The sequence below is a fragment of the Hemitrygon akajei genome, chromosome 29 (assembly GCF_048418815.1).
Source record: "Hemitrygon akajei chromosome 29, sHemAka1.3, whole genome shotgun sequence".
NCBI lineage: Eukaryota > Metazoa > Chordata > Chondrichthyes > Myliobatiformes > Dasyatidae > Hemitrygon > Hemitrygon akajei.
This window is the reverse complement of record NC_133152.1, coordinates 8,654,178-8,680,240: the sequence shown is the minus strand read 5'-3', so window position 1 is coordinate 8,680,240 and position 26,063 is coordinate 8,654,178. Positions and strand designations below refer to the sequence as shown.

The window sequence follows — 26,063 nt, the reverse complement described above, 5'->3', positions numbered from 1 at the left end:
CCTTCTTAATTGTGAAGGTCACAGGTACGGGAAGGTCTATTAGACTTACTTGCATTTTGTAGGTGATGCACTATGCGTGGTCAGTGGTGAAGGGAAAGCGTATGTTTGGTAGTGAGTGGGGAATTCAGTAATGCCACTGAGTGGTAAGTGTGGGTTGTTGAACTCGTACTTGTTGGAGATAGTCGTGGCATTGAACTTCTCATGAAATGTCGTAGTGAATCAGATCATGAGTATTTTGTTCATAACTATCCTATACTTTAAGTTGAATTTAATTACTGAAGTTTTTCTCTCTTCATGTGGGTTTTGCCTGTGATTACGTAGGATTATGTAACTTAAAACATAGAGCATAGGAGCCTTCAATAGTAAATACTGAAGAGAACTCAAGGGAATATTAATAAACTTGCAGAATGCAGGCGATGTTCAACACAGAAAAAAAATTAAGATTGTATATTTTGTTGAAAAAACAAAGAAATCTTATTACTTATCCAAGTGGAGTAGAGGTAAGGAAAAACAAACTATCTGCCAGAGGAATTCAGTGAGTCAAGCTGAATCTGTAGGTGAGAGGAAGGAGTTATCAATGTTTTGGATCAAAACCCTGCATCAAGATTATGAGTGGAGAGTGGAAGAGGCCAGTATAAAGAGGAGAGGGAGAATGGTGAGACAGGGCCAAAGATATTTAGTGAACTGAGGAAGGATGAAGGATGATGGTGGGAAGGAGAAGGTGAAGGGTGGCAATACACTCAACATGCTGGAGGAAGTCAGCAGGCCAGGTAGCATCAATGGAAAAAAGTACGGTCAACGTTATGGGCCGAGACCATAATGCTGAGTTCCTCCAACATTTTGTGTTGTGTGGATTCCCAGCATCTGCAGATTTTCTCCTCTTGGTGTAGGTGAAGGGTGGAGTTGGAATTCAGTGTTCTGTGTACTAAATGCAAAGGCATACATTGTGTGTAAATAATAAATAAACATGGGGTCCATTACTTTGAAAAAAAGGCTGAGGGGTGACATTATAGGACTTTATAGTCATTATGGGTTTTGGTAGTGTGGGCAGTTGCGGGAAAGAACAATACTAGAGTTGCCTGGAAGCCTATTAACGAATTTGAAGAAATTGTTTATTCAAAGATTAGTGAGAATGAGTGGCTCTTTGTCAGAGTGGTTGAAATGAACCAGAAAGGTGTATGGCTGGACAAGTATCTGCCAGACAAAGGATTACTCTGATAGATGTGCATGAGGAGAAACGGGAAGGGGCTCAGGTGAAGCATAAATTGCAGCACGTAATAGTTGAACTGAATGGCCTGCCTCTTTGCCTTGTATCTTGTAAACACAAGCAACAACCAAAAGAACCAAAGCCTACAGCATCCTTTATGATCACAAAAATCCACCAAATATTTTGCTGGCAGTGATTTACTTATGATCTGTATTGTGGAAAGCACATGGAGCTAGTATTGGTTCAGCAAAACTGTAGCACCACAGTAGCATAAATAGAAGATAAACTGTCACTTTAGTAATATTATTCAAAGAATAAATACTAGAGAAGACTTTGCTTGACCTTGTGTTCTTCTGTGACATGGTACCATTGGAAATGGTTTATTATTGACACACAGTGAAAAGATTGTCTTGCATATTGTTCATACAGATCAAATCATTTCACAGTGCACTGCAGATGAAGAAGGTAGAACAATAATAATACAGAATAAAGCGTAACACAGAAATTTCTCCAACATCCACCAGAGAGGGAAGGAAGGCCTCAGTTCAAGTCAAGTCAAGTCACTTTTATTGTCATTTTGACAATAACTGCTGGTACAGTACTAAGTAAAAATGAGATGTTTTTTCAGGACCATGGTGTTACATGACACAGTACAGAACTAGACTGAACTAAATAAAAAACACAGAAAAAAAACTATGCTGGACTACAGACCTACCCAGGACTGCATAAAGTGCACAAAACAGTGCAGGCATTACAATAAATAATAAACAGGACAGTAGGGCAAGGTGTCAGGCCAGGCACTGGGTATTGAGGAGTCTGATAGCTTAGGGGAAGAAACTGTTACATAGTCTGGTCGTGAGAGCCCGAATGCTTCGGTGCCTTTTCCCAGGCGGCAGGAGGGAGAAGAGTTTGTATGAGGGGTGCGTGGGGTCCTTCATAATGCTGTTTGCTTTGCAGATGCAGCGTGTAGTGTAAATGTCCATGATGGCGGGAAGAGAGACCCTGATGATCTTCTCAGCTGACCTTACAATCTACTGCAGTGTCTTGCGATCTGAGATGGTGCAATTTCCGAACCAGGCAGTGATGCAGCTACTCAGGATGCTCTCAATACAACCCCTGTTGAATGTGGTGAGGATGGGGGGTGGGAGATGGACTTTCCCGAGCCTTCGCAGAAAGGAGAGACGCTGCTGGGCTTTCTTTGCTATGGAGCTGGTGTTGAGGGACCAGGTGAGATTCTCCACCAGGTGAACACCAAGAAATTTGGTGCTGTTAACGATCTCTACCGAGGAGCCATCAATGTTCAGCGGGGAGTGGTCGCTCCGTGCCCTCCTGAAGTCAACAACCATCTCTTTTGTTTTGTTCACATTCAGAGACAGGTTGTTGGCTCTGCACCAGTCCATTAGCTGCTGCATCTCCTCTCTGGAAGCTGACTCATCGTTCTTGCTGATGAGACCCACCATGATCGTGTCATCGGCGAACTTGATGATATGGTTCGAGCTGTGTGTTGCAGCACAGTCGTGGGTCAGCAGAGTGAACAGCAGTGGGCTGAGCACACAGCCCTGGGGAGCCCCTGTGCTCAGTGTGATGGTGTTGGAGATGCTGCTCCCGATCCGGACTGACTGAGGTCTCCCAGTCAGGAAGTCTAGGATCCAGTTGCAGAGGGAAGTGTTCAGGCCCAGTAGGCTCAGCTTTCCAATCAGTTTCTGAGGGATGATTGTGTTGAATGCTGAACTGAAGTCTGTGAACAGCATTCGAATGTATGTATCTTTTTTGTCCAGGTGGAGGGTGATGGCAATAGTGTTGTCTGTTGAACGGTTGGGACGGTACGCAAACTGCAGGGGGTCCAGTGAGGGGGCAGCAGGGTCTTGATGTGCCTCATGACGAGCCTCTCGAAACACTTCATGATGATGGATGTGAGTGCAACGGGACGGTAGTCATTTATGCAGGACACTGAAGACTTCTTCGGCACAGGGACAATGGTGGCAGCCTTGAAGCACGTTGGAATGGTGGCACTGCTCAGGGAGATGTTGAAGATGTCAGTGAGAACATCTGCTGGCTGGTCTGCACATCCTCTGAGCACTCTACCAGGGATGTTGTTTGGTCCAGCAGCCTTCCATGGGTTGACCCTGTACAGAGTTCTTCTCACATCGGCCACGGTGAGACACAGCACCTGGTCATTTGTGGGGGGGGGGGGGGGGGGGGTGGATTTCCTCGCCGCCACGTCATTTTCCACCTGAAAACAGGCGTAGAAGTTATTCAGCGCATCTGGGGGGGAGGCATCACTGGCACAGTCAGGTGATGTTGCCCTGTAATTGGTGATGTCCTGGATGCCCTTCCACATGCGCCGCATGTCACCGCTGTCCTAGAAGTGGCTATGGATTCACTGGGTGTGTGCATGCATTTCCCCTCTGATGGCCTGGCTTGCTGTTGTTAGAGCTGCCTTGTCACCTGCTCTTAAGGCGGAGTCACGGGTCCTCAGCAGTGCACGCACCTCTGTGGTCATCCATGGCTTCTGGTTAGCGCATATAGTGATGGTCTTGGACAGAGTAACTTCATCAATGCACTTGCTGATGTAGCTGGTCACTGATGCTGTGTACTCCTCTAAGTTGGTAGAGTCGCCATCAGTTGCAGCCTCCCTGAACATGTGCCAGTCAGTGTGCTCAAAGCAGTCTTGAAGAGCAGAGATGGCACCTGCTGGCCAGGTTTTCACCTGCTTCTGAACTGGTCTGGAGCGCCTGACGAGCGGTTTGTATGCTGGGATTAGCATAGCATAACCGAGGTGGGGGCGGGGCTCTGCCTGGTACACATCAGAGATGTTTGTATAAACCAGGTCCAACGCGTACTCCCCTCATTACAAAGTCCACATACTGATGGAATTTGGGGAGCACTGACTTAAGGTTTGCGTGGTTAAAATCTCCAGCGACAATAAACATCCATCAGGGTGTGCGTTCTGCAGTTCGCTAATAGCCCCATACAGTTCACAGAGCGCTTCCTTGGCTTTAGCACTGGGGGGAATGTACACATCAAATATAAGAACAGAGGTGAATTCCCGTGGCAAATAAAATGGTCTTCATCTAACAGCCACAAACTCCACTAGCGATGAGCAGTGTCTGGAAACCAGCACAGAGTTATTACACCATTCCATATTGATGTAAACACACAAGCCACCACCGCAAGTCTTACTGGAGAGAGCTGCATCTCTGTCTGCTCGAAACAAGGCGAACCTGTCCAGATGAACGGTGGCGTCTGGAATTCCATCAGTGAGCCACGTCTCTGTAAAAACGTATGGACAGCGGACTCCAGCCGAGTATTTCGTTGTAGTCAGATGTAGTCGAATTTATTGTCCAGGGAGTGGACATTGGAGAGCAGAATGAACAGGAGAGCTGGCTGGTTAGGGTTTGCTTTTTGCCTGGCATGGACCCCTGCCCGTTTGCCTCGCTTCTGCTTCCTCGCACATCGCTCACGACGTCTCCATCTCCGGCTACCAGCACCAGGCGAGTCCGAGGATTGTAGGCCCGTTCCCCTCAGCAAGCCAAGGTCACGTAATTTGACCAGCAGATCTTCATGAAGATTTGTTTTTGGGCAGTCTCTGTATTGTAGTAGTATCTGGCGATGGTAGATAGTCACTCTGTTACCCATGTGCCCTAATCAAAAATAGTGTATTCACACTTAAATTAGAAAATTAAATGAAATTAAAGTAACACAAGGTCTGAAAGGCCGCTGCGGCTGCGCTGCGCCGCCTTCAGAACATCGTCCAGAAATCAGCACTCCACGGTGGATCAATATTGCAGGCGATGTCATGCATGATGTTTGCCGTCTGTTTTTTGGAACTGGGCTGAATAGCTATCCCCTGTGCTGTAGAATTCTCTACAGAAGGAAAATACAGCTATTTCATCAGTGAGGTTGAAAAAGAATGGGGAAAAAATCCTATGTAGTACTGAAATTGGCATACTTGCCAATGACTGCTACTTCAAGAAGCTAAATTGGTCGAACCATTACAAAACCGAGACTAGGATGGATTCTGATGGAGTGTATCTACTATACCGACAAGCTGTGAAAAGGAGATGCTTGTTACAATATGTTGCTATTGTGCGGGCTAATATACTTGGCAGTACTGCTCGGTTATTTTTACACCAAGGCTATGTAACTGTTCAGAATCCATGGAAGGAGATTTTCTCCGGCCATAATGTACCAACAGCTTCACACACATAGAAAGGTGATAGCTTTCTTGTTAAGATGTCCTAATGAGTGTCTCATCCCAAAAATTTGTCTGTTTATTCCCCTCCATCGGCCCTGCCTGACCTATAGAAATCCTCCTGTATTCTGTGTGTGTCAGTCCCTTTCTTTACCTGTTCCAGCTAAGGGACAAAGGTAGTATGAAAGAAGTTGCTCTGATTTTATTATGATCAGGCCACTGTTTGACTGCTTCTCAGATAATTATGTAGAAAGTTAGATGGATAGATACTTTAACAATCCCAAAGGAAATTACAGTGTCACAGTAGCATTTCAAGTGCACAGATATAAAAATATTAGAAGAGAAGTAATAAAGAATAAAAAATAAATTACTTCAAACAGCCAACAGGAGGGGATCATCACTTCCCTGGCTATAGGTTGACTCTTTATAGAGCCTAATGGCTGAGGGTAAGAATGATCTCATATGGCACTTTTTGGAACAGTGCATTTGTCTGAGTTTTGTAAAAGTGCTCCTCTGTTCAGCCAAGGTGGCACGCAGAGGATGAGAAACATTGTCCAGAATTGCCAGGATTTTCCGTAGGGTCTTTTTTCCTACCACAGCCTCCAATGTGACCAGTTTGACTCCTATAACAGAGCCAGCCTTTCTAATTAGTTTATTGAGCCAGTTGTCATCACCCATGTTGATGCCATTGCCCCAGCAGACCACTGCACAGAAGATTGTACTAACAACAACAGAATGGTAGAACATGTGAAGGAGAGGCCTTCATACTCCAAAGGACCTCAGTCTCCTCAGGAAGAAAAGGCGACTCTGGCCCTTCTTTTATACAGCCTCTGTGCTAGTCTTCTACTCAAGTCTATCATCCAGGTGGACCCCAGGTACTTGTAGGTCCTCACCATCAATTGTAGCAGGAAGCAGTACAGACTTAGTCTTCCTAAAGTCCATTACCACCTTCTTTGTCTTACTGGTTGTGGTGAACTACATATACCCGTCTGGACACGCCCCCTGATGACTGCTCCTGTGGCTCCTCCCACAGACCCCTGTATAAAGGTGATGGAGGTTCGAGCCCGGCCTCTCAGTCTCCAGGATGTAGCATGGTGGTCACTCACTGCTTGTTCCTTCTTCCAGTCAATAAAAGCCGATACCTCGATTCTACGTCTCAGAGTGAGTTATTGATGGTGCATCACTGGTGTTGAGCTGCTTGCACTATTTGACAAAGTCCTCCACCAGGGCACTGTATTCATCCTCCCATTCTCCCTTTATATACCCAACTAGTGCTGAGTGATCAGAGAATTTCGGCAGATGTCATGATTCAGTGTTGTATCTAAAGTCCAAAGTATACAGGGTGAAAAGGAAGGGAGCCAATATAGTTCCCTGTGGAGCCCATAGCTGCTTATAGCCATGTCTGACACACAGCTCTGAAGCCACACAAACTGTGGTCAGCCAGTCAGGTAGTCCATTATTCAGGATACGATGGAAGTGCCAACCTGATTAAACAGAGCTTTTCCTCCAGCTGTATGATATCGAAGGCACTCAAGAAATCAAAAATCATGATCCTCACTGCGCTGTCCTGCTTCTTAAAATGGGAGTAGGCTCTGTTCAGCAGGTAGATGAGAGCATCATAGACTCCAATGTGCTCCTGGTGTAATTGGTGGAAATGTACATAATTTGCAACCACTGACATTCAGTTGGAGTTTCACTTTAAGAGGCTGGTCTGACGTGATGACATAATTACATAAAGAAATTTCACCATGTTTTGAGTTCAGTTTCTTGGAGTTCAATAAATGAGTTGTTGCGGTTTTTCTTAAACATAAAATGCCTCACACCATTTTATTTACGAAAACCTAGTTACATCTTTGTCAAAAGAAAACTATTGAACAACTGTGATCATTATTTTCTCTCTCATACTGCTTCAGTCACATCAATTTTAGTGCCTTAAAATTAGAGTATAATGACTATGCAGTGCGGCAGTCATATATCCTGTGTAAATTTGTAAGCTTTATTATTTCTAAATGATTCTTTTATGAGTTTTAAAGCCATATTTCACTGTTTCTGGATATTTTTGGACAGACTCATTGACTCTGGAGATCAAATGAGATTCTGGTATATCCTTTTCCAATGGTCAAAAACATAAATCTAAGGGTATAAATGATCACCAAACAAATGAAAGGAGAGTTAGAGAAAGTCTTTCATGTGAAGGTTTGCTCAGGAGGGGTGCAAGCAGAGCTCATAACACCTTCTAAAAAAGAAAATGGATTAGCCTATGAAAATGAAATCATGCTGGGAACAGACAGTGGAAATGAGCTCTGTTCAGGTTCTAAGCAAGTTCTCCTTATCTGTAATGATTTTGCTGATGCATAAAAGATATCAGTGGAGGATTTTGTCCTGGAGTTTTTCCTGTAGCATCCTTCCCTGGAGGATCTGTGTAAAGATGAAGCTATTTTCTTTTTCCCTTTTGAAGAGTTCAATCTGAAGATACTTGTAGTTTGGATGTTGCACTATTCGTTCTGCACAGTTCATTTCCCGTTGACGGATGAATGGTCACTGTGAAGTTATGTTGATATTTAATTTAATAATTCTTGGTAAACTTTTGATGTTTTAATGCCACACTCCTCTACATTAGGCCTCTTTCAGGAGAAACCACAACCTCTTCTAAATAATATCCGAACGTCCTCAGACAAGAAGAAGCGAGGACAGAGACTCCCGTGGAATGAAGCAAGTGCAGCACAAGGTATAAACCCCCTTTATTGTTATTTTGTTATCAGTACCTTTCCACCCTCAGTTTTATCATCTAGTCACAGTTTGAAGTCTATACACTGCACTCTGTTCCAGTGGGTCTACTATCTAATCACCTAATGAAGTGGCCTCTGCATGGATACTCATCATCTCCTGCTGCTGTAACCCATCCACTTCCGGGTTTCATGTGTTGTGCGTACAGTGATGCCCTTCTGCACACCACTGTTGGGTTATTGTTACCTTTCCTGTCAACTTGAATCAGTCTGGCTATTCTCCTCTAACCTCTCTTATTAACAAGCTATTTTTTCCCACAGAACGGTCATTTACAGGATGGATTTTTGCTTTTCTCACCTTGTCCATCATCTGTAGAGCAGCCTTTCTCAACCTTTTTGCTCTGGAGGAACCCTTGAAATAATTTTCAGGTCTCAGGGAACCCCTGTGTAAAAATGATTATATCACAGCTCACAGTATGTTAGCATGATAGTAGCTTATAGATATCATAATCCAAAAGTAATTGTCAATGCTCTTTTGAGTAGAGAATGAATTTTTAGCCAACCTTTATTGAAAAAAAAGGTAGTTAAGCTTCGCTTACTTTTCTTGAAATTAATCTTCCTTTCCCTTTCATAAATTTTAAAAACTCATAAAACAAGCATAAGACATTTCTGTTAAATGACTGGCTTAAGCCAAAATTGGATTTAATTTTTCTAAAGATTGGCTCAGTAGATTTAATTTAAATAAAGGTTGTAAGTTGATTTTAATTAATGCTATTTACAACCTGAAAATTTATTGACAAAGTTAAAGCAGTGAGTTGTGACAATGTCAGAATTTTGTTTTACAAGAGAAACAAATCCTCCCGTGGGGCCAGCCATCATCAGTATAGATGCCAACACAGTTCCCTCCAAGACAGACCTTTTGCCTCCAGATATGAAGAAAAAACATTAAGTATATCTTGGCCTTTGCTTGTTTCGGGTAGCTCTTTGCAACAGAAAAAGTTTTGTTGAATTTCAACATCTTTTATAGATCTTACAAATGCTACAGCATGGCATTTATTGGTGAAATTTGGTGACTCATCAACCTGGCTAGAGAAGTTATTGTTTTTCAACTTATCACACAAGACCTCTTCAGCATCATGTGGCATGTTATCAATAGACTGACTTATCGTACTGTTTGAGAGTGAAACCTTTTCAATTTCTCACACTGCATCTTGTCCTAGCAGTTCACCCACTATAATTTTACACGCTGGCAACATTAGGTTCTCAGAAACTCTATGACTTTTCCTTTTCTGGGTAATAAGTTCTGCTACTAAATAACTTGCTTTCTGAATCTTTTTACCGACTGTGACTTTATTTATAAATTTGTTTTGAGATTCCAATGACCATTTAACGTAATGTGTGGCTGTGGTTTGCAGTTAAGTGTCTTTACTTTTGCTGGAGTCATTGCTGCATTTGTAAGTTGTTTGCCACAGACCAGGCTCAATGGAATAGGACAACTTAGATCACCAGTTTATGTAAAACTCATTGATAAATAGCTTTCATTGTAAAGGTGGGCTTTTATTGTGTCCGTTGTTGCATAATAAGAACAGCATAATAAATAGCTCAAAGAGAAAACTGCAAAAAATATGAAAACTTTATAATACAATTCATTTCTAGCCTACACAAACCACCTTTTGCAACATTTACCCCAACAGCAAAGTGGCAGGCCAGCAGCTGAGTCACTGTGTGTAAAAATTCCTTCTTTAGAATGAAAATTTCTCTCCAGTTTTCTACTACACTAGTAGTTTGTTCGCTCCCAATTTGGTGGCACGTAAGGGGAAGTTGGGGGAGGTAATTTGAGAGAGAGAGTCTGGCGTCACAGCCCAAGTTGGGTGAGTCCATTCAATGCTCAGAAAAAGCACTTCACACTCATCATCAGCCGACTGTCCTCCCCACAGTGCAATACAGTTCTCATCAATTATCAGCTTACGGTCCTCCTCTCCACACAAACAGCACTCACCAATTATCAGCCTACCCTCCTCCTCTCCGTGTGACCAAGCATTGTCAAATTATCGGACTACCATCATCCCCTCTGTCCAATACAGCGCTCACCAATTATCAGTGGCCTCCCCTAACCTGCGTCAAAAGCTGAGAATAAACATGGTCCTGCTGGGCATTACCATACTGGGCTGAGAGACCTCTAACAAAATTGCTAACGGGGCTGCTCGGTCACTGCCCACTAGCAGTTAGCATCACACAATGCACGAAGTTCAAAAATTGATGTTTTTTCTTTAGTCACGATCTCTCACAGAACTCCTGGTGATCTCTTGTGGAACCCTAGGGTTCCGGGGAACCCTGGTGGTGAAACGCTGCTCTAGAGACTATTGTGCATGAAAATCCCAGGAGATATTCAAACCACCCCATCTACCATGGATATGGATACTACAGAGAGAGTGCAGAAGAGACTTACAAGGATGTTGCCTGGATTGGAGGGTGTACCTTATGAGAGTAGGTCAAGTGTACTTGGCCTTTTCTCCTTGGAGCAACGGAGGATGAGAGGGACCTGATAGAGGTGTATAAGATGATGAGGGGCACTGATTGTATAGATAGCCAGTGGCTTTTTCCCAGAGCTGAAATGGCAAATACCAGGGGGCATAGTTTTAAGGTGCTTGAAAATAGGCACCCAGGGGATGTCAGGAATAAGTTTTTCAGGGTACAATAGGGTCTTTTTAGAGCCTCTTAGATAGGTACATGGAGCTTAGAAAAATAGAGGGCTATGCGGTAGGGAAATCTAGAGTAGATTACATGGTCTGCACAACATTGTGGGCCGAAGGGCCTGTAATGTGCTCTAAATTTCTATGTACCACCAATCATTCCATGGTCAAGATCACTTAAAGCACATTTCTTCCTCATTCTGATGTTTGGTCTGAACAACAGCTGAACCTCTTGACCATGTCTGCATACTTTTATGCATTGAGTTGTTGCACATGATTGGTTGATTAGATATTTGCATTAATGAGCAACTATACAGGTATACACTGAATGCATAGGAAATGCACTCAATCTTTTTTCAGTGTTGGGGACTCAAAACTAGAGGGCATAGGGTTAAAGTAAGAGGGGAAAAATTTAGTAGGAACTTAAGGGGCAACACTTCACAGAGAGAATGACATGATGTATTGTAGTGGGTGGGGCTGATCAGACCCAAACCAATTCAAGTGTCCAGGAGATGTGGTAATAAGCGTACAAGTAAAATAAAGACACTGAAGCCTAATTTATTATCATAAAATAGAAACCACAAATAAAACATACAAAATACTACATAGTAAGTTACAAAGATAACAGGGCTCACAATTAGTAATCACCACACGATTGTCGCTGCTTTCAAGTGACCTGATTACTGCTGCTGTCAGGGGAACTCCAAATTCTGACTCATGAAACCTTGGGTCCTACACACAGATCAATCATGATTCTTTGGTCCAGATGAGGTCCCAATAACTGAGCAAAGAGTACCCCAATAAATAAGAGTTCCACAAACATAGAGAGATATGCAGAGACAGATAAACTCTTTCATCTTTTGCTGTCATGTCACTAACTCAGCATGCTTTCTTTCATTCAAACAACTGGTGTTCATCGACAGACATCCTCATGCCACTGGTGCCCTGAGGCCAGAAAGACTCCAGCAGCTATCAGCAAACATTGGACATTAACAATCCTACAGGGTTTAACTTGTACAGACACCTTGACACCTTGCATGCTGCAAGTTCACAAAGCATTAAAGTGTCACTTGGAGCTGTTCAGAGTTCCATCAAAGATTTTACAAAATTTTATACACCACAACAAATCTATATGGGATGAGCTGTCAGAGAAAGTGACTGAAGCAGATACTACAGCAACTTTTAAAGGACAGCTGGACATGGATAGAAAAGGTTAATAAAGTTATGAGCCAAATGTAGGCAAATGGGACTAAATGGATGGGCATTTTGGGCAGCATAGGCCAAAGGGGCTGTTTCCATGCTGTATGAATCTATGAATGGCCATTAAATCTTTTTGGAGAGCTGTGGGGTTAGTGGGGAGGAGGGAGGTTTGTTAAAAGATGTGAAGTTATTTGAAGCATTCGTGTACATGGCCAACTGCTGGGGATAGGGAACACGTATTGAGGGAGCAAACAGAGCCACAGGTAGTGGTGCTCCAGGTGTTTCAGTGGCCTGTATTTGTTCCTAACGTCAGGTACTTTCTAGAGAGAGTTTCTACATTCTCCCAGTGACTGCGTGGGTTTTCTCTGTGTGTTCTAGTTTCCTCTCATATCCCAATGGCAGGTTAATTGGCTGATGTAAATTACGACGACTGGGTGAAAGAGACTCAGCTGATGGGCAGGTGAGAGAGGATAGGTTATAGTGAAATCAGATTCATGGGACTCCTCTGGCATGGATTCAATAGGCTCTCTGTTGTATGGTGATGATTAAACCCCTCAGGTTAGGGAGATTAGTGAGTGAGAGTCAGGAGGCCAAGGAGTTGGAATCTAGGTTGGCCATCCAGAAGTCACAAGATGGGGAGGGCTTGAGATCGGAAGTACCATAGAGTTGAGTGCGGAGGGTAAAAGGGTAAAACAGAACTGACCATGCAATGCTCTCGGCCTGACACTTTACTACAAATGTCTAGTTCTCTCAGGAGTATTGGATGGTTCCAGGTTAATGTGGTCTAAAACTCATGGAAGTGGATCAAAAGGTATCCTACATTGGGACTGATGTATCTTGATTTATGCCTGACACAGAAATCACACATGTAGGTAGTCACACTTCCTTTAGGCAAACTCTTCTTTTGAGGGCAGAGCTTTGTCACCCAGATAAACTCTTCCAGTGTAGACCTGTGCACAGATGTACACAGAGTTATCTTGCTTGGGGAATCCCCTTCTTGGCAGGTAAGCTTTCTCTCTCCATTCTGTCAGCTGAGACTCTTATTGTGATCCTATCAGTGCTCACCTATCTCCACTGCCCGTTCATCTCCAAACACTTCAAATAGGGATAAAATTCTATGATAGCAGGACATGTGGGAAACTGGAGATATAAGTTGAACTCTAATCCATTGATTTTATCAATAAAATATTTTGCCATTTTTCCTTTATGATGCTTAATGTTTTCATCAGATGGTATGAGGACCGTGTACGTCACAAAGTATGACGATGATGTGCAACCCTCAATGTACAGATTTTCTCTGGATTCCTCTGTTCCATCACCATGGCACCTTCAGTCAATGAGGAATGGGGAGGTCCCATCATTCAAAGTAAGTTCCTGCCAAAGGGATTCTGAATTCATTGATAATTATCTCTTGTGAGTGACTGCAAGAGGAAGAGCCAACCTTCAGGGTAAGCCTTCAATTGGAAATAGTTTCATGAAAAGATGGGGAAGGCTTCTTAGAGATCTCTGTAATGGGTAGATGTACAGAGGCTCTTTGGAGATGCCCTTATACGGGACATAAATACAATAGCCATTCATAAATGCAATGCAGAATTCAAGACATGCTGTTTTACTCTAACGTTGGTTGGAAAGTGGAACTTCTACCTATCACAACACAGAAGGAGGGCATTCAGTTTGCCAAGCATCAGTACCAGAAGGGCAATCCCACCAGTGCTTTTCCCCTTCTGATTCTCTCATAGCCCTGCATTGCCTCTATTGTCTCTTTCACATGCCCAGTTACACACCCCCACCCAATTCTTTTCTGTCATCTAACTGTACTAAAGGATCATTCACAGGGCCAATCAACCAACTAGCACATCGTTGGGATCTGAGAGATAACCAGAGCACCCAGCAGAAACCCAGAACCTACTGTGCCAATGTGCCATCTTCATTATCACAAAGAGCTGTTATAGTAAATAATGAGAAGCAGAAAGGGGTGGAAGATGCTCACACAGCTGGATGAAGAACATAACAATGTTCACATGGTAGTAAACACCACTTGGACCAGTAGGGCCAAATGGTCTGATCCTATGCTGTCAATTTCACAGTTACATCGGCAATATCATTCTTCCAATGAATTACAAGTCAGCAGTTTAGTACATGGTCAAATAAAGTACTAGAGCAGACAGACCCTGAGCTCAGATTATATTTTCAGTAGGGATTGCTGCAATTGATCTCAGATTCTTAAAAGCAGTCATGTGATTTCAGCTGGAAGCTACATAGACATAGATATTGATTAGGAGTCACTTCTTATGATAAAATAGCCAGCAATTTCTCTTACTGGTATGAACTACATTACCTGGACAGTTACCTCAGTTTAGCTAGCAGTGATGGAGGCTCAGCCCAGTATAAATAAGTAATTTAGCATGAGGGAATAGAGATTTTGTTGCTAAATTTTAATACATGTTGGTCCTCTCCTTTTTGACTGGTTTCTGATAAGGTTAATTTGTTCTGAATTCTTTCTTCATATCTTTTTTTTTGTGTCTCACCCTGCTCCTTTAAGATCTTAAAACCCACCACATTGGCTTCCCTATGTTGTTTAGTTGTGCTCTTCCATGAAGTGTACTACATTATTTTTTTAAATTTTATTGTTAACTCTTGAGCTCTCTCTTTATTTCAAGGTTTACTCAGTGCCCTATGGTAACTTCACAAAGAAACTGACTGTGTGTTCATCAACTGTTGGGTTGCCAAGCCCCAAGTGCCCAAGGAAGTGGATGATCACAACATTGTCCTGCAATGTTAGGAAAGGCTGGAAATTCGATTTCCATTTCTATGCATCAGCAACGGAGCAGCATTACACTCAGTAAGTTGAAAGATCAGGCAAAAGCCTCACTCATTACTTCAAGCATTGAAATTTAATATCTGCAACTTAATTTTGTTTATCCAATTGAATACTCCAACAAAGCTATAAAACCTAGAAAAGTAAATAATTATAATATAATAACCTGGAGGACCCTGCACTCTAGTGGGTATGATGGAATCTGCTGTCCCTCCCTCTCTTCATTATGTAGCTCTCTCTAGCCCAGAGTAACTTCGAAGAAGAAATGGCGAGGTGTTCTGTTAATGCATGGACAGGTGTTGTCTATCCACAACAACAGCACACGCTCAACAACGAATGGCCACACAACTTGTTCAGCTCCCAGCCAACCACTCCAAAACAGGCTACGGGACAACTCATTGCTGCAGGATCACCAACAAGGTTTCACTCCAAGGTCCCGAGTAGATGTTGAACATAACTGTGTGTGTTCGAAGTGAAGGACCTAGAATGTTATAATGAATCCGTATTCTGCAGTATAACAGCATGCAGGATGCCAGTATAGTTCTGTTATGCTGTACAAGGTATTTTAAGGTGACAGAAAGATTTGATTTGGAAAGAATTTTTATGTCCCATGGTGGGGACATCAGCATACTCCTTAAAACTAGAGTGTCATTGTTAGAAATCACTTTTTCACAAAATAGGTGGTAAGAATTTCATAACTGAGACAAATGGGTTTTTATTGTGTGGGGATACAAAGGGATATGGAACTATGTTGAGTGGATGGAATTAAGCTAGTAGATGCTGGCAGTATTCAGCATTGTGCAGCGAGAAATTAAATTCTTGGATTGATCAGATAAGTGGATGGAGTTGGGGTTCGGAAGGAACACGGTTTAATCAAAAGATTAAGTGTATCCATCGCTGTTTGGATCTTTGTTTTTATTGCACAGCATCTAGAAAAGTAAAGCCTCTGTGAAGAGGTAAAATAATGATACAAGACACTGCAGATGACAGAATCTGAAGCAAAAATTAAACTCCTGGAAGAACTTAGCAGGTCAGACAGCATCTATATATGTGTGTGTTAAATAAGTAATGTAATGAAAATAGAGATGAAAAGTAGTGAGGCAGTGTTCATTGGTTCAATGTCCATTCAGAAATTGCATGGCAGAGGGGAAGAAGCTGTTGCTGAATCATAGAGTGTGTACCTCCTCCATGATGGTAACAATGAGAAGAGGGCATGTCCTGTTTGATGGGGGCCCATAATGATCAGCCACCACTTTTTGAGGCACCACTCCTTGAAAATGCCCTGGATACTACTGTCACGGTCCCGTCTGGCAATTCCCTACCTTGCTATTACCTCAGTAATTGGGCCTCAATCTTCTCGTCTAATTTCCAATCATTCCCAGTTCCACTAATTACACACACCTGCCTTCCATCAGTAAGTGCAGGATAAAGACCCTGGAATCACAACAAGGAGATGCCAGTTTGTTGGTCTACTCTTGTATGAGTAACCTCATCTCATGGTTCTTTAGGACTGTCAGTTCTAAGTTCCACATCATTTCCTGGATTCTCTATGTGAACCTGGTCTCAGCGTAAAGACCCTCCTGGATACCTATTCCACACTCGCTACAGTGCTAATACCTCCCGACTCTGTCTCCGCGCCTGTGTTCTGCACTTGGGTTTGTCCCCAGCCATGTCCTTGCAACAACTACGGAGGGAACTACCAACCTTTCAGGTCAAGATCCTGCATTAGGACACTCCTGATGCAGGGTTTCATTCTGAAACAGTGACAGTTCCTTTCTCCTCACATATGCTGCTCAACCTGATGAGTTCCTCCAGTAGTTTTTTTGTATTTCTCTGTGAAGAAGTATTGTATATAAAGTTGGAAGATCAGTAGTGGTTATTGAGTGGCCATTTAAAGCATTCAGTGTGAGCTTCAAGCTGAAGTCCAACATAGACTAAGAATGTGCCGCCTACTTGATGCAACCATGCTTATGAATTCTTTGAAAGAAATGGGCCATAGAATTTAATAATGTTTGAGTGTAGGAATTTTTTTAACTAGAAACCATTCACAAAGACTTGAACAAGGATTACAACAAGCAATGTTCTGCAGATGCGTTTTAAATTCAAGTTTCAAGATTGTTTGTTGTCATTCTTCAGTACAGGGGTGGAAAGGAGAATAAAATGTTTGGTACTCCAAATCTGATGCTGCATAAAAACATCATAAGCAAAAAATTATAAATATAAAAGCAATCCTATATAACACAATTTACAAGTAACTGTAAAGTGGCAGTGCATGGGTTTATGAGGGGTGCCGAGGGACTGTGGAGAGGAGTGCGGATGTAGTGATAGTGGGGGGATGGTGTGGTGGGTTAATGGGTGGAGGTGGTGAACAGCCTGACGGCTAGGTAAAAGTAACTGTTTTTGAGTCTAGTAGTCCTTCCATGGGTGCTGCCTGATGGAGTTCCAGATGGATTCTTCATCTGGCAGTGCAGTGTTATACTCTACTCAAGTATCCATTCCCCATGTATTATCACCTTCAGGGTAACTTATGATTTTATCTGGTACTTTTCTACAAGAATTGATTTAACAGCGTCACATCCAGAAGATAACCATTTTTAATGCACGAGCCCCGGCAATGTGGAACATCACAATTCAGCACGTTCCTATCTTCCTCTTCAATGCCCCGGTAATAATCCTTGCAAACAAAGGACATTGAGGTGGAAGCAGTGGCTGTTTTTCTCAACCACAGCCCAAAAGGCTGTGCCATCACTTGTAGCCAGCTGTCAAACACTAACAGCTGCCATCAGATCATGAGTGAAATTTACTAACTACCAACAAGGGAAAAAATAACATCTAGAACTCTTAATCTGTGTGGCTCAGCAAAAAGGCTCAGGCTATTTGAGGCTTCCAATAAAACAGAAAATGCTTCAAGTACTGAGCAGGTTAGGTGGCATCAATGGAAAGGGACACAGTGACCCTTGGTCAGAACTGAAAAGGAAATTAGTTTTCAGTAGGAGAGCAAGTAAGGGAGGGATGTGTAGAGAAATGGAAATCCTTAATAGGGTGAGTCCAAATGGCTTGATGGACTTTTCCAAATCAGCATTGTATTTTTATAGCCACTGAAAGCATAACCACAGAAGCAACCAACTTCAACATCTGCAGTACATCCTCACTAATCGACAGGATCTCAAAATCCTTCATAAGAGATTTTTTTAAAGCAAAGAAAGAATAGAGAGTATTTCCTTTGTTGCACTGTGGATATTCTCTGTTCTGGCCAGGACTGTTAGTATCTTATTGAAGAATAAAACAAGATAATCAGAGTACAAAGCACTCATTTTATCTCCTGAATTTAAATATTTGAATAGATTCCAAGTTGGTGTCTCTGTTTAACTTCTGGTTTGCTGTAGGAAGCTGTACTATGCCCAGCTGAGGAAGGCTCCCTACCACAGTCGGATCTGCCTGGCACCCCCTGGCTGCATTCTTAGTGGAGGACCGAATGGCCCTAATCAAGGATTTTTCTATGTCCCCTACAAGAAAGGTAGGTTGGTTATCTGGGAGAGGAGCACAATACTTTTTCAAGAAGACTTATGAAGTATTCAGATGAAGAAGGTCCAAGATATTGGTATTTGGAGCATTGAAGCTGAACTTAAAAATGTTTATTTCTCTTTTAAGTAAGAATCAGAAAATTGCAGCTGCTAGAAATCTAAAATCAGAAAATGCTGGATATACATAGTAGGTCAGGCAGCAACTGTGGAAAGCTGCTTCATGTAGAATATCTTTTGTTGAAATGGAGACAGTTTTATAGTAGAGAGGGTGGTTAGGAATGGATTGGACAAAATTAATATTCCTTCTGGGGTAAGGCCAGAGTTAGTTTGGGGATATGCCATAGAGAAAGTCATTATTTACTAGTTTAATGCAGATATTTAAAGACAAAAGGGACGTGAGCAAAGGAATTTATTGATTCAACCAACACACACAAAATGCTGGTGGAACACAGCAGGCCAGGCAGCATCTATAAGGAGAAGCACTGTCGATGTTTCGGGCCGAGACCCTTATAGATGCTGCCTGGCCTGCTGTGTTCCACCAGCATTTTGTGTGTGTTGTTTGAATTGCCAGCATCTGCAGATTTCCTCGTGTTAGCATTTTAAAGTTGTTTTGTTTGCTCAGTAACTATAGATGAGACCTGAAGCCAGGAGACAGAACAAAGGCAGAATTTGCATTGAGTCTTTATTCAGTAAAACTACGTAACTACAAAAATATCAAAACAATGACCGATCAGTGAAAGTCAGCCTGGGATTGGTTGCCAGCTGACCAAAAGGCATTTTTTGGTTCGGCTCACTGTAACATCTCCTTGCAGCTGTGCTGGCGCTAGTGTTCGGGGTAAACCAAACCCTTCCAGGAGGAGATGAAGGTCCACCTCTTTGTTTGGTGATCTCCCAACTAACTGCGCTGCGGGAGCACATGACTACAACTGGTTGATATGGTGATGTCAATGATGTCAGTCTGCGATACTTTGTAGAGCACTTTCCCATTTGTTTGACAATCTGACCTGGTTTCTTGCCCATTGCAAAACTGTCTAGCCCACACTACAGCTCTGGGCTTGAATGACTTCACACATCAATCAAGGTCTACGCGACTGCCTTTGTGCACCTGTAATGTTCAAACATTCTTGTTCCCCAAGTTACTGACACTATAAAGCTGAACATTCAGCAAACATAAATGCATTCAACAAACATACTTGGTTAAAACTGTGTGCAGAGCATTCCTACTCAATCATCTTGTTTTAAACAAAGGAAAAAGAAAGCGAGCCCCTTCCACGTGCTATTTTATATACTCAGGATATTTGAAACTGGACACCAGGCATCTATCCAATGGGAAAAGCAGCTGCAGCTTCTAAACTAACCAATCACAATGGAAGCAATTTTCGGCAATCAGAATAAGGCCCGCCACCACAGGACAGCACTTGACCAGCTGCTGTCTCAGGTATTGGACACTGGGCAGCATTGCATCCAACGCTGGGCAGTTTCCTTCCCTATAGTGCTTCAGCTGGAGACTTCCCCTCAAGGCCTGATGGCGATGTAATTCAATACGTCAGCAGAATTGTGTTTAGAGCCTCAGCCGATGCCCTTTCCCCACTTGATTTCAGAATTGTTCATTAGTGTCACAACCATGGACACTGCATGCCCTCGCAATCAGTCCGCAGAACAGATTCGGCAATCACGCTCATGAGAATGTGCATTCCAGCCAATTAGCATTTCAACTTGGTGGTATTTAATTCCCTTCCTCTCATTCCAATCTTGTTGAGACTAGACCAAAAATACAATGACATCTCTGCTCCCTTCTTACTTTTATCCTCGTTCCGGGAAAGAAGTCTACCATTTTGATTGATGCAACAAAGGAGCAGTATTCATTTGGTGTTAAGTTACTGCTTCCTAGCCACGGTGTTGGCCTTGCCTTTCAGTTTGAGAGTTTTAGTTAACAGCCCTGTTGACCTAGCATTTATTGTTTTTCCTTTGTCCTGCACAGTTCTTATAAAAGGCCAGTGAACTGTTCATCCACTTCAGGGTCTTTCCCTCTGCGCTTGGGCCATGACCGCATGATGTCGACAGTGCTTCTCCTTATAGATGCTGCCTGGCCTGCTGTGTTCCACCAGCATTTTGTGTGTGTTGTTTGAATTTCCAGCATCTGCAGATTTCCTCGTGTTTGAATTGATTGATTGATTGATTGATTGGGATACAGCGTGGAATAGGCCATTCTGGCCCTTCGAGCCACACCACCCAGCAACCCCCTGATTTAATCGTAGCCTAATCACAGAACAATCTACAATGACCATTTAATCAACCAGCCAGTATGTCTTTGGACTGTGGGAGGAAATCCAAGTGGTCACAGGGAGAATATACAAGCTCCTTACAGGCAGCCGCCGGAATTGAACACACATCACCTGTGCTGTAAAGTGTTGTGCTACGGTAGAAAGTGTAAAGGTTGTGCAATGAGAGCAAAAAGAGAGAAAGGACATCAGCTCTTCATTGAGGACGAGAAGGGAAGCAGAAGACACTGAAGCCATATATAAGATGGGCGAAACTCTTGTAAAAGAATGGAGCATAACGATTTCAAGGTTGACATTTCTGGAAGAGAAGTAACAGTTAATTCAGTCGTCAATAAATGAAAATGCAAAAAAGGCAGATGGTGGAAATGTACAAATACTTCACAACCTCTGCTGTTCCTTCATCACAGATCAGAGATTGCCTGTTTGATGCCCACGATGTGCTATTTAGATCATTTCAGTAATTGTAGTTAAAACATAGAAAACGTACAGCACAATACAGGCTCTTCGGCCCACAAAGTTGTGCCGAACATAACCCTACCTTAGAAATTACTAGGCTTTCCCATAGCCCTCTATTTTTCTAAGCTCCATGTACCTATCCAAAAGTCTCTTAAAAGACCCTATTGTATCCACCTCTACCACCGTTGCCGACAGCCCATTCCACGCACTCACCACTCTCTGAGTAAAAAACTTACCCCTGACATTTCTGTACCTACTCCCCAGCACCTTAAACCTGTGTCCTCTTGTGGCAGCCATTTCAGCCCTGGGAAAAAGCCTCTGACTATCCACATGATCAGTGCCTCTCATCACCTTATACACCTCTATCAGGTCACCTCTCATGCTCTGTCACTCCAAGGAGAAAAGGCCGAGTTCACTCAACCTGTTTTCATAAGGTATGCTCCCCAATCCAGTCAACAAGCTTGTAAATCTCCTCTGCACACTTTCTAAGGTTTCCACATCCTTCCTGTAGTGAGGTGACTAGTTGCTGGATTGTGCCATCTAACTCAGTAAGCCTGATGCAGGCAGGCCAAAGAGAGACAGAGTTCTCATTTCTGTTACATTTGAATGACCTTTGTTAGCCAATATGTGTGCCTGATGTGATAAAGTTGCTAGTTTTTTACAGCTTGCAATATTTGCTGCTTTCATTAGCGATTGAAAAATTGATATAGGGACAGGAGTAATAGATTGGGTGGTAAAGGGACCTACTAGTCAGTGATATTCCCTGCCCAGAACTCAAACCATCAGAATGAACAAATGTCCTTGACATGTCAGGGTCAGATGCAATTACTTGAGTTCACAGTGAAATGTTTGGAAATATATAAACAATGGGCCAGATTAAACCAAAGGAACTGAGGAAATACACACATTGCTTCTAGCACAGAAGCAAAGTATACAGGGTATTGTATAAATGTGCTTAAAACTGGAACTTTGAAAGGAAGCGAAGTATGGAAAGGGGCAGTGAATTAAAATTGCAAACAGTTTGTAGTTATCAGGAAGAATTTACTAAAGAAGAGGTCTGAGGCAAGATTATAACCATCCTTAACTTTCCATCTATTCTGGCACATTTCTTATGAAAACTGGTGATTCCCTATTCCACCCCATTTACTGACCACCAGATGAACTGCAGTTTGACTGACACCCAGATCGAGTTGAACAGAAATGCCTTCCACCTAAATATTGGGAAGATTGAAGCCATATTTTTCTAATCCCCATCCTGTTGAGTTTTCCAGCTGTCAGCTTCATCCGTTTCTCTGGCTAATGTTTGAGGTACAATTTACGACAATTACCGTGTTCTTATATTTGAGACTAAGGTCATCTTTTGACCACATAATGGCACAATCTCAAAGACTGTTACATCACTTATTTCAGGCAATACCAGAGTTCATCCATCCTCTTTGGCTTTGTAAACTCAAGATTTGATTATTTTTATACACCTTTTCCAGTCCTCTCTTGGTCCACCCTCCGATAGCAGGTACTCTAGTGGTGAAGCTGTCATGTACAACACCACTATTGACCAAGCTGACAGAGATGCAGCCAGAAAGGGTCTGCAGCAGGTAGAAAGTAAAGAAACGTGAAGGCCAAACCTGCCTGTCTTCCTTTCATCATTATATCGATGGTAGATACATCTGTCTATGAGAGCATTTGTAGTCACCACTTCACTTCTCTTGTGGAAACAAAGTCCATGCCTTACATGTGTAGGACAACAGTCAAGGTAAATGGGATGAACTCAGCTCAAAACAGAGGTGGTATCAGCCAGCAGATACATGCATTACCACAGCTTGTATCATAGTGGCCCATCGCATCCCTCACTCTACTTCTACTGTCAAGGCAGGGTATCAGCCCTGGTTCGGTGTCAAGTACAGAGGATATGGTGGGAACAACACCATGCATCAATGTAAAATGAGATGCCTACCTAGTGCAGAGTCAACATAGGACAAAACATGCAGCAGATGAAAATATCCGGACTGAGTGATACCACAACAAATAGATCAGATCAAACCTCTCATTCCTACCACATCTACGCAAGAACTATGTAGATAATTAAACAACTAATAGGTGAAGGAGGCTCCAAGAGGAACCTCTGTTCTCAGCACTAAAGACTCCAGTATATGATTGCCAAAGACAGCACTGAAACATTTGTAGCCATACTGAGCCAGAAAAGCCCCAGTTCCCACCTGAGATGTTCAGCTTCACTGAAGCCAGTGTCATTCAGTTTATTTAATTCCAAATGTTAGCCGGAATTGAGTGAGGGCGGCAGTACAGCGAAGGTCATGGGAACAGGCAACGTCCTAGCTGTGGTGCCGCAAACCCGCACTCCAGCACTGTCCCTGCTTCTAGTCCAAATGTTCCAGTACAGTTAGTAGCCAATAATGTGCATAATTGACCGGGGTTATCTTATTCACAGAGTGCAGAGCAAATCCTGTCTGAGTAATTTCTGCCCAGTGATGGAAGGTATCTTCAGCAGTGCCATCAAGTGATATTTACACAACACCAATCAGTTTAGTGCCCAGTCCAGAGTTTGCCAGGTTCCATTTGGCCCTTGGACCTCATCACAACTTTGGCCCTAACATTGACCAAAGCAGTTTAATTGCAAAGTTGAGGTGCAAGTAGATATGATTATGGCAGGGCTGGGAGACAGCAACACAATTGCCAAGCAGTAACCATCTCCAAGAAAGAACCTGGCCACTCTTCAGAGTTTTCAGTTGCATTGCCATCACTGACTCCCCCATTTCTAATATACTGGGACACCATTCACCTGAAACACAGGAGACAAGTAACATAAATATTGCCAGAGACTGGGTATCCAAAGAGAGAGACTCATCTTTTAACACCCCAAAAGCTTGTCACCAAGTACAAGGTCAAATCAGCCATACAATGGAATATTCTCCACCTGCCTGAATGAGTGCAGCACTAACAACTCTCAAGAAACTTTCCATCACTACGATAAGGCAGCCATATGCTTGGTACCATATCCACCTGCTTACACATTCACTCCATCCACCCCATCCACCAACGACATACAGAGTGTGCTATTTACAAAGTGCACTGCCATTATTTATCAAAGCAACTCCCAACCCTGTGACTAGATGGACAAGTATCTCAGACATATAGCAACACCATCACCTATAGTTTCCCTTCAAAGTCACAGCAATACATTATCACTGCATCAAATATCCTGGAAGTTCTTCAATAGCACAGTCTGTGTGTGCACTTACATTTGAAAGACTGCTGTGTCATAAGACTGCCTACTTGCAATCTCAGTGGAAATCTGGGATAGGCAATAAATTCTGGCCTCATTAACAATGGCCCTGATTCCCTAAAATGAATCAATGGAACAAAGGCTGCAGATGCCCCCTGCCATTACTCACTTCCACTAGTATTCTTGGTTGCCTTGTCAACCTAAGTAATGTACACTGAACAAGCGGGAATTTCCCTCAAGGCGATGAAAGACAATTCTTTAGGCTTCCGTAATCCTAACACGACTTGGCTACTGAGGAGTAGATTAAATATTGAGGAAGAGAATAGTGAGACACAGACAAGGGAATTAAGAGTGACATGTAAAACACTACTGAATCAAGTCTGTGGACGAAGGTCTGGAGGTCAGAATATTGCTGTGGGTTTGCTATGACAGATTGAAGACAAGTCAGTTGCCGAAGGGTCAGCAGAGTGCAGAAAAATAAAATGAAAAAAATATTTTTTTTAAAAAAAAATAGGAAGAGGGAATACTTTCTGTCGGAGGGTGTTGAACCTCCAGAATTCTCTGTCTCCGAGGGTGGTGGAGATAGATGAGGATGTGAATGATCGGGGAATTCAGGGAAATAGGGAAGTGGTACAGTTAAACTGGACCCTGACGATCTGAGACCAACATGATTGTATTGAGTGGGGAGGCAGGTTTTAGGACCCCGATGGCTTTTTTTTCTGTTCCTATTTTCCTGTGTACTTACATTATTCTACTTAAAATGATGGTTAACATCTTCAGAATATTTGTTTCATTAATGCCCCATGCTCACATTTAACAATGTGCTCTTACTTAGCTTTCTCTGTGTCCAAAGTTGAAGAAGCCCCAACCTTCGACTTCAATCCCTGCCTGAATGATGGCTGCGGGAAACCAGCTGTGCGCCCCCTAGTGGACACGGGAGCCATGGTTTTTGTTGTGTTTGGGATTCTGGGAGTGAATCGCACAAGGAAACAAGATAACCATGTGATAGGAGATATGGTACATAACTGCTTTTCCATCACACTTATTCAGCATGCATTCATTTCTTTTTCTCTGTGGCTTACTTTTGATAGGAGACAGGTTTCTTCTTCACCCGTTTCTTTCTCTTTCTCTCCTGAAAGGGCAGTGTCATCTATGATGAGACCTTCGACCTGTTCCAAGAAATTGGGAATCTGTGTAAGATTTGTAAGGCCATTGGCAGTAACCCAGAGCTGGTGAAGCCAGGTGGAGCTCAATGTCTACCTTCTGGTAAGAGAAGAATCTATTCTCATCCTTTCTCTGTGCATAGCTCATTTGGAGTAGCCTATTGATGCAGCGGTTTTTAACTTAGCAGGACTGTGTAGGAGATTAATTGCCCTGTGGGCATGGAGAGTGGGGAGCCCCAAGAGTAGAGAAAGGATCTGATCATGATGTCATGACAGTTATGTTTGGGACAGTCTCAATGAACTGGTGTATCTTCTTTCTGCTTGCTAATTTGATTGACACAAGAGACTGCAGATGCTGGAATCTGGAACATCAACAATATGCTGGAGGAACTCAGTGATTTCAGGCAGCATCTGCAGAGGGAGGTTGTCAATGGTTTGGGTCAGGACCCGTTATCTGGACAATATTTCCAGCCACAGGTACTGACTGACTCACTGAGTACCTCCAGCAGCTTGTTAGTGTCACGGGGTGGGGACAAGGGTGCTGGGAGAGGACCCACA

At 42.8% G+C, this 26,063-nt stretch overlaps 1 protein-coding gene across 4 annotated transcripts in view; it reads left to right on the top strand.

Annotated features, from left to right (window-relative positions):
• The window catches only part of disp3 (dispatched RND transporter family member 3), a 613,218-nt gene that overhangs the window by 529,182 nt on the left and 57,973 nt on the right, over window positions 1-26,063 (top strand). For 3 of the 4 annotated variants that reach the window (XM_073031672.1, XM_073031673.1, XM_073031675.1), the window contains exons 12-17: window positions 8,023-8,130; window positions 13,251-13,387; window positions 14,682-14,863; window positions 18,226-18,356; window positions 25,178-25,359; window positions 25,482-25,608. In XM_073031672.1, the coding sequence (XP_072887773.1) occupies window positions 8,023-8,130; window positions 13,251-13,387; window positions 14,682-14,863; window positions 18,226-18,356; window positions 25,178-25,359; window positions 25,482-25,608 (867 nt within the window). The remainder of the gene's footprint in view (window positions 1-8,022; window positions 8,131-13,250; window positions 13,388-14,681; window positions 14,864-18,225; window positions 18,357-25,177; window positions 25,360-25,481; window positions 25,609-26,063) is intronic. The other variant, XM_073031674.1, reaches the window with a different exon arrangement.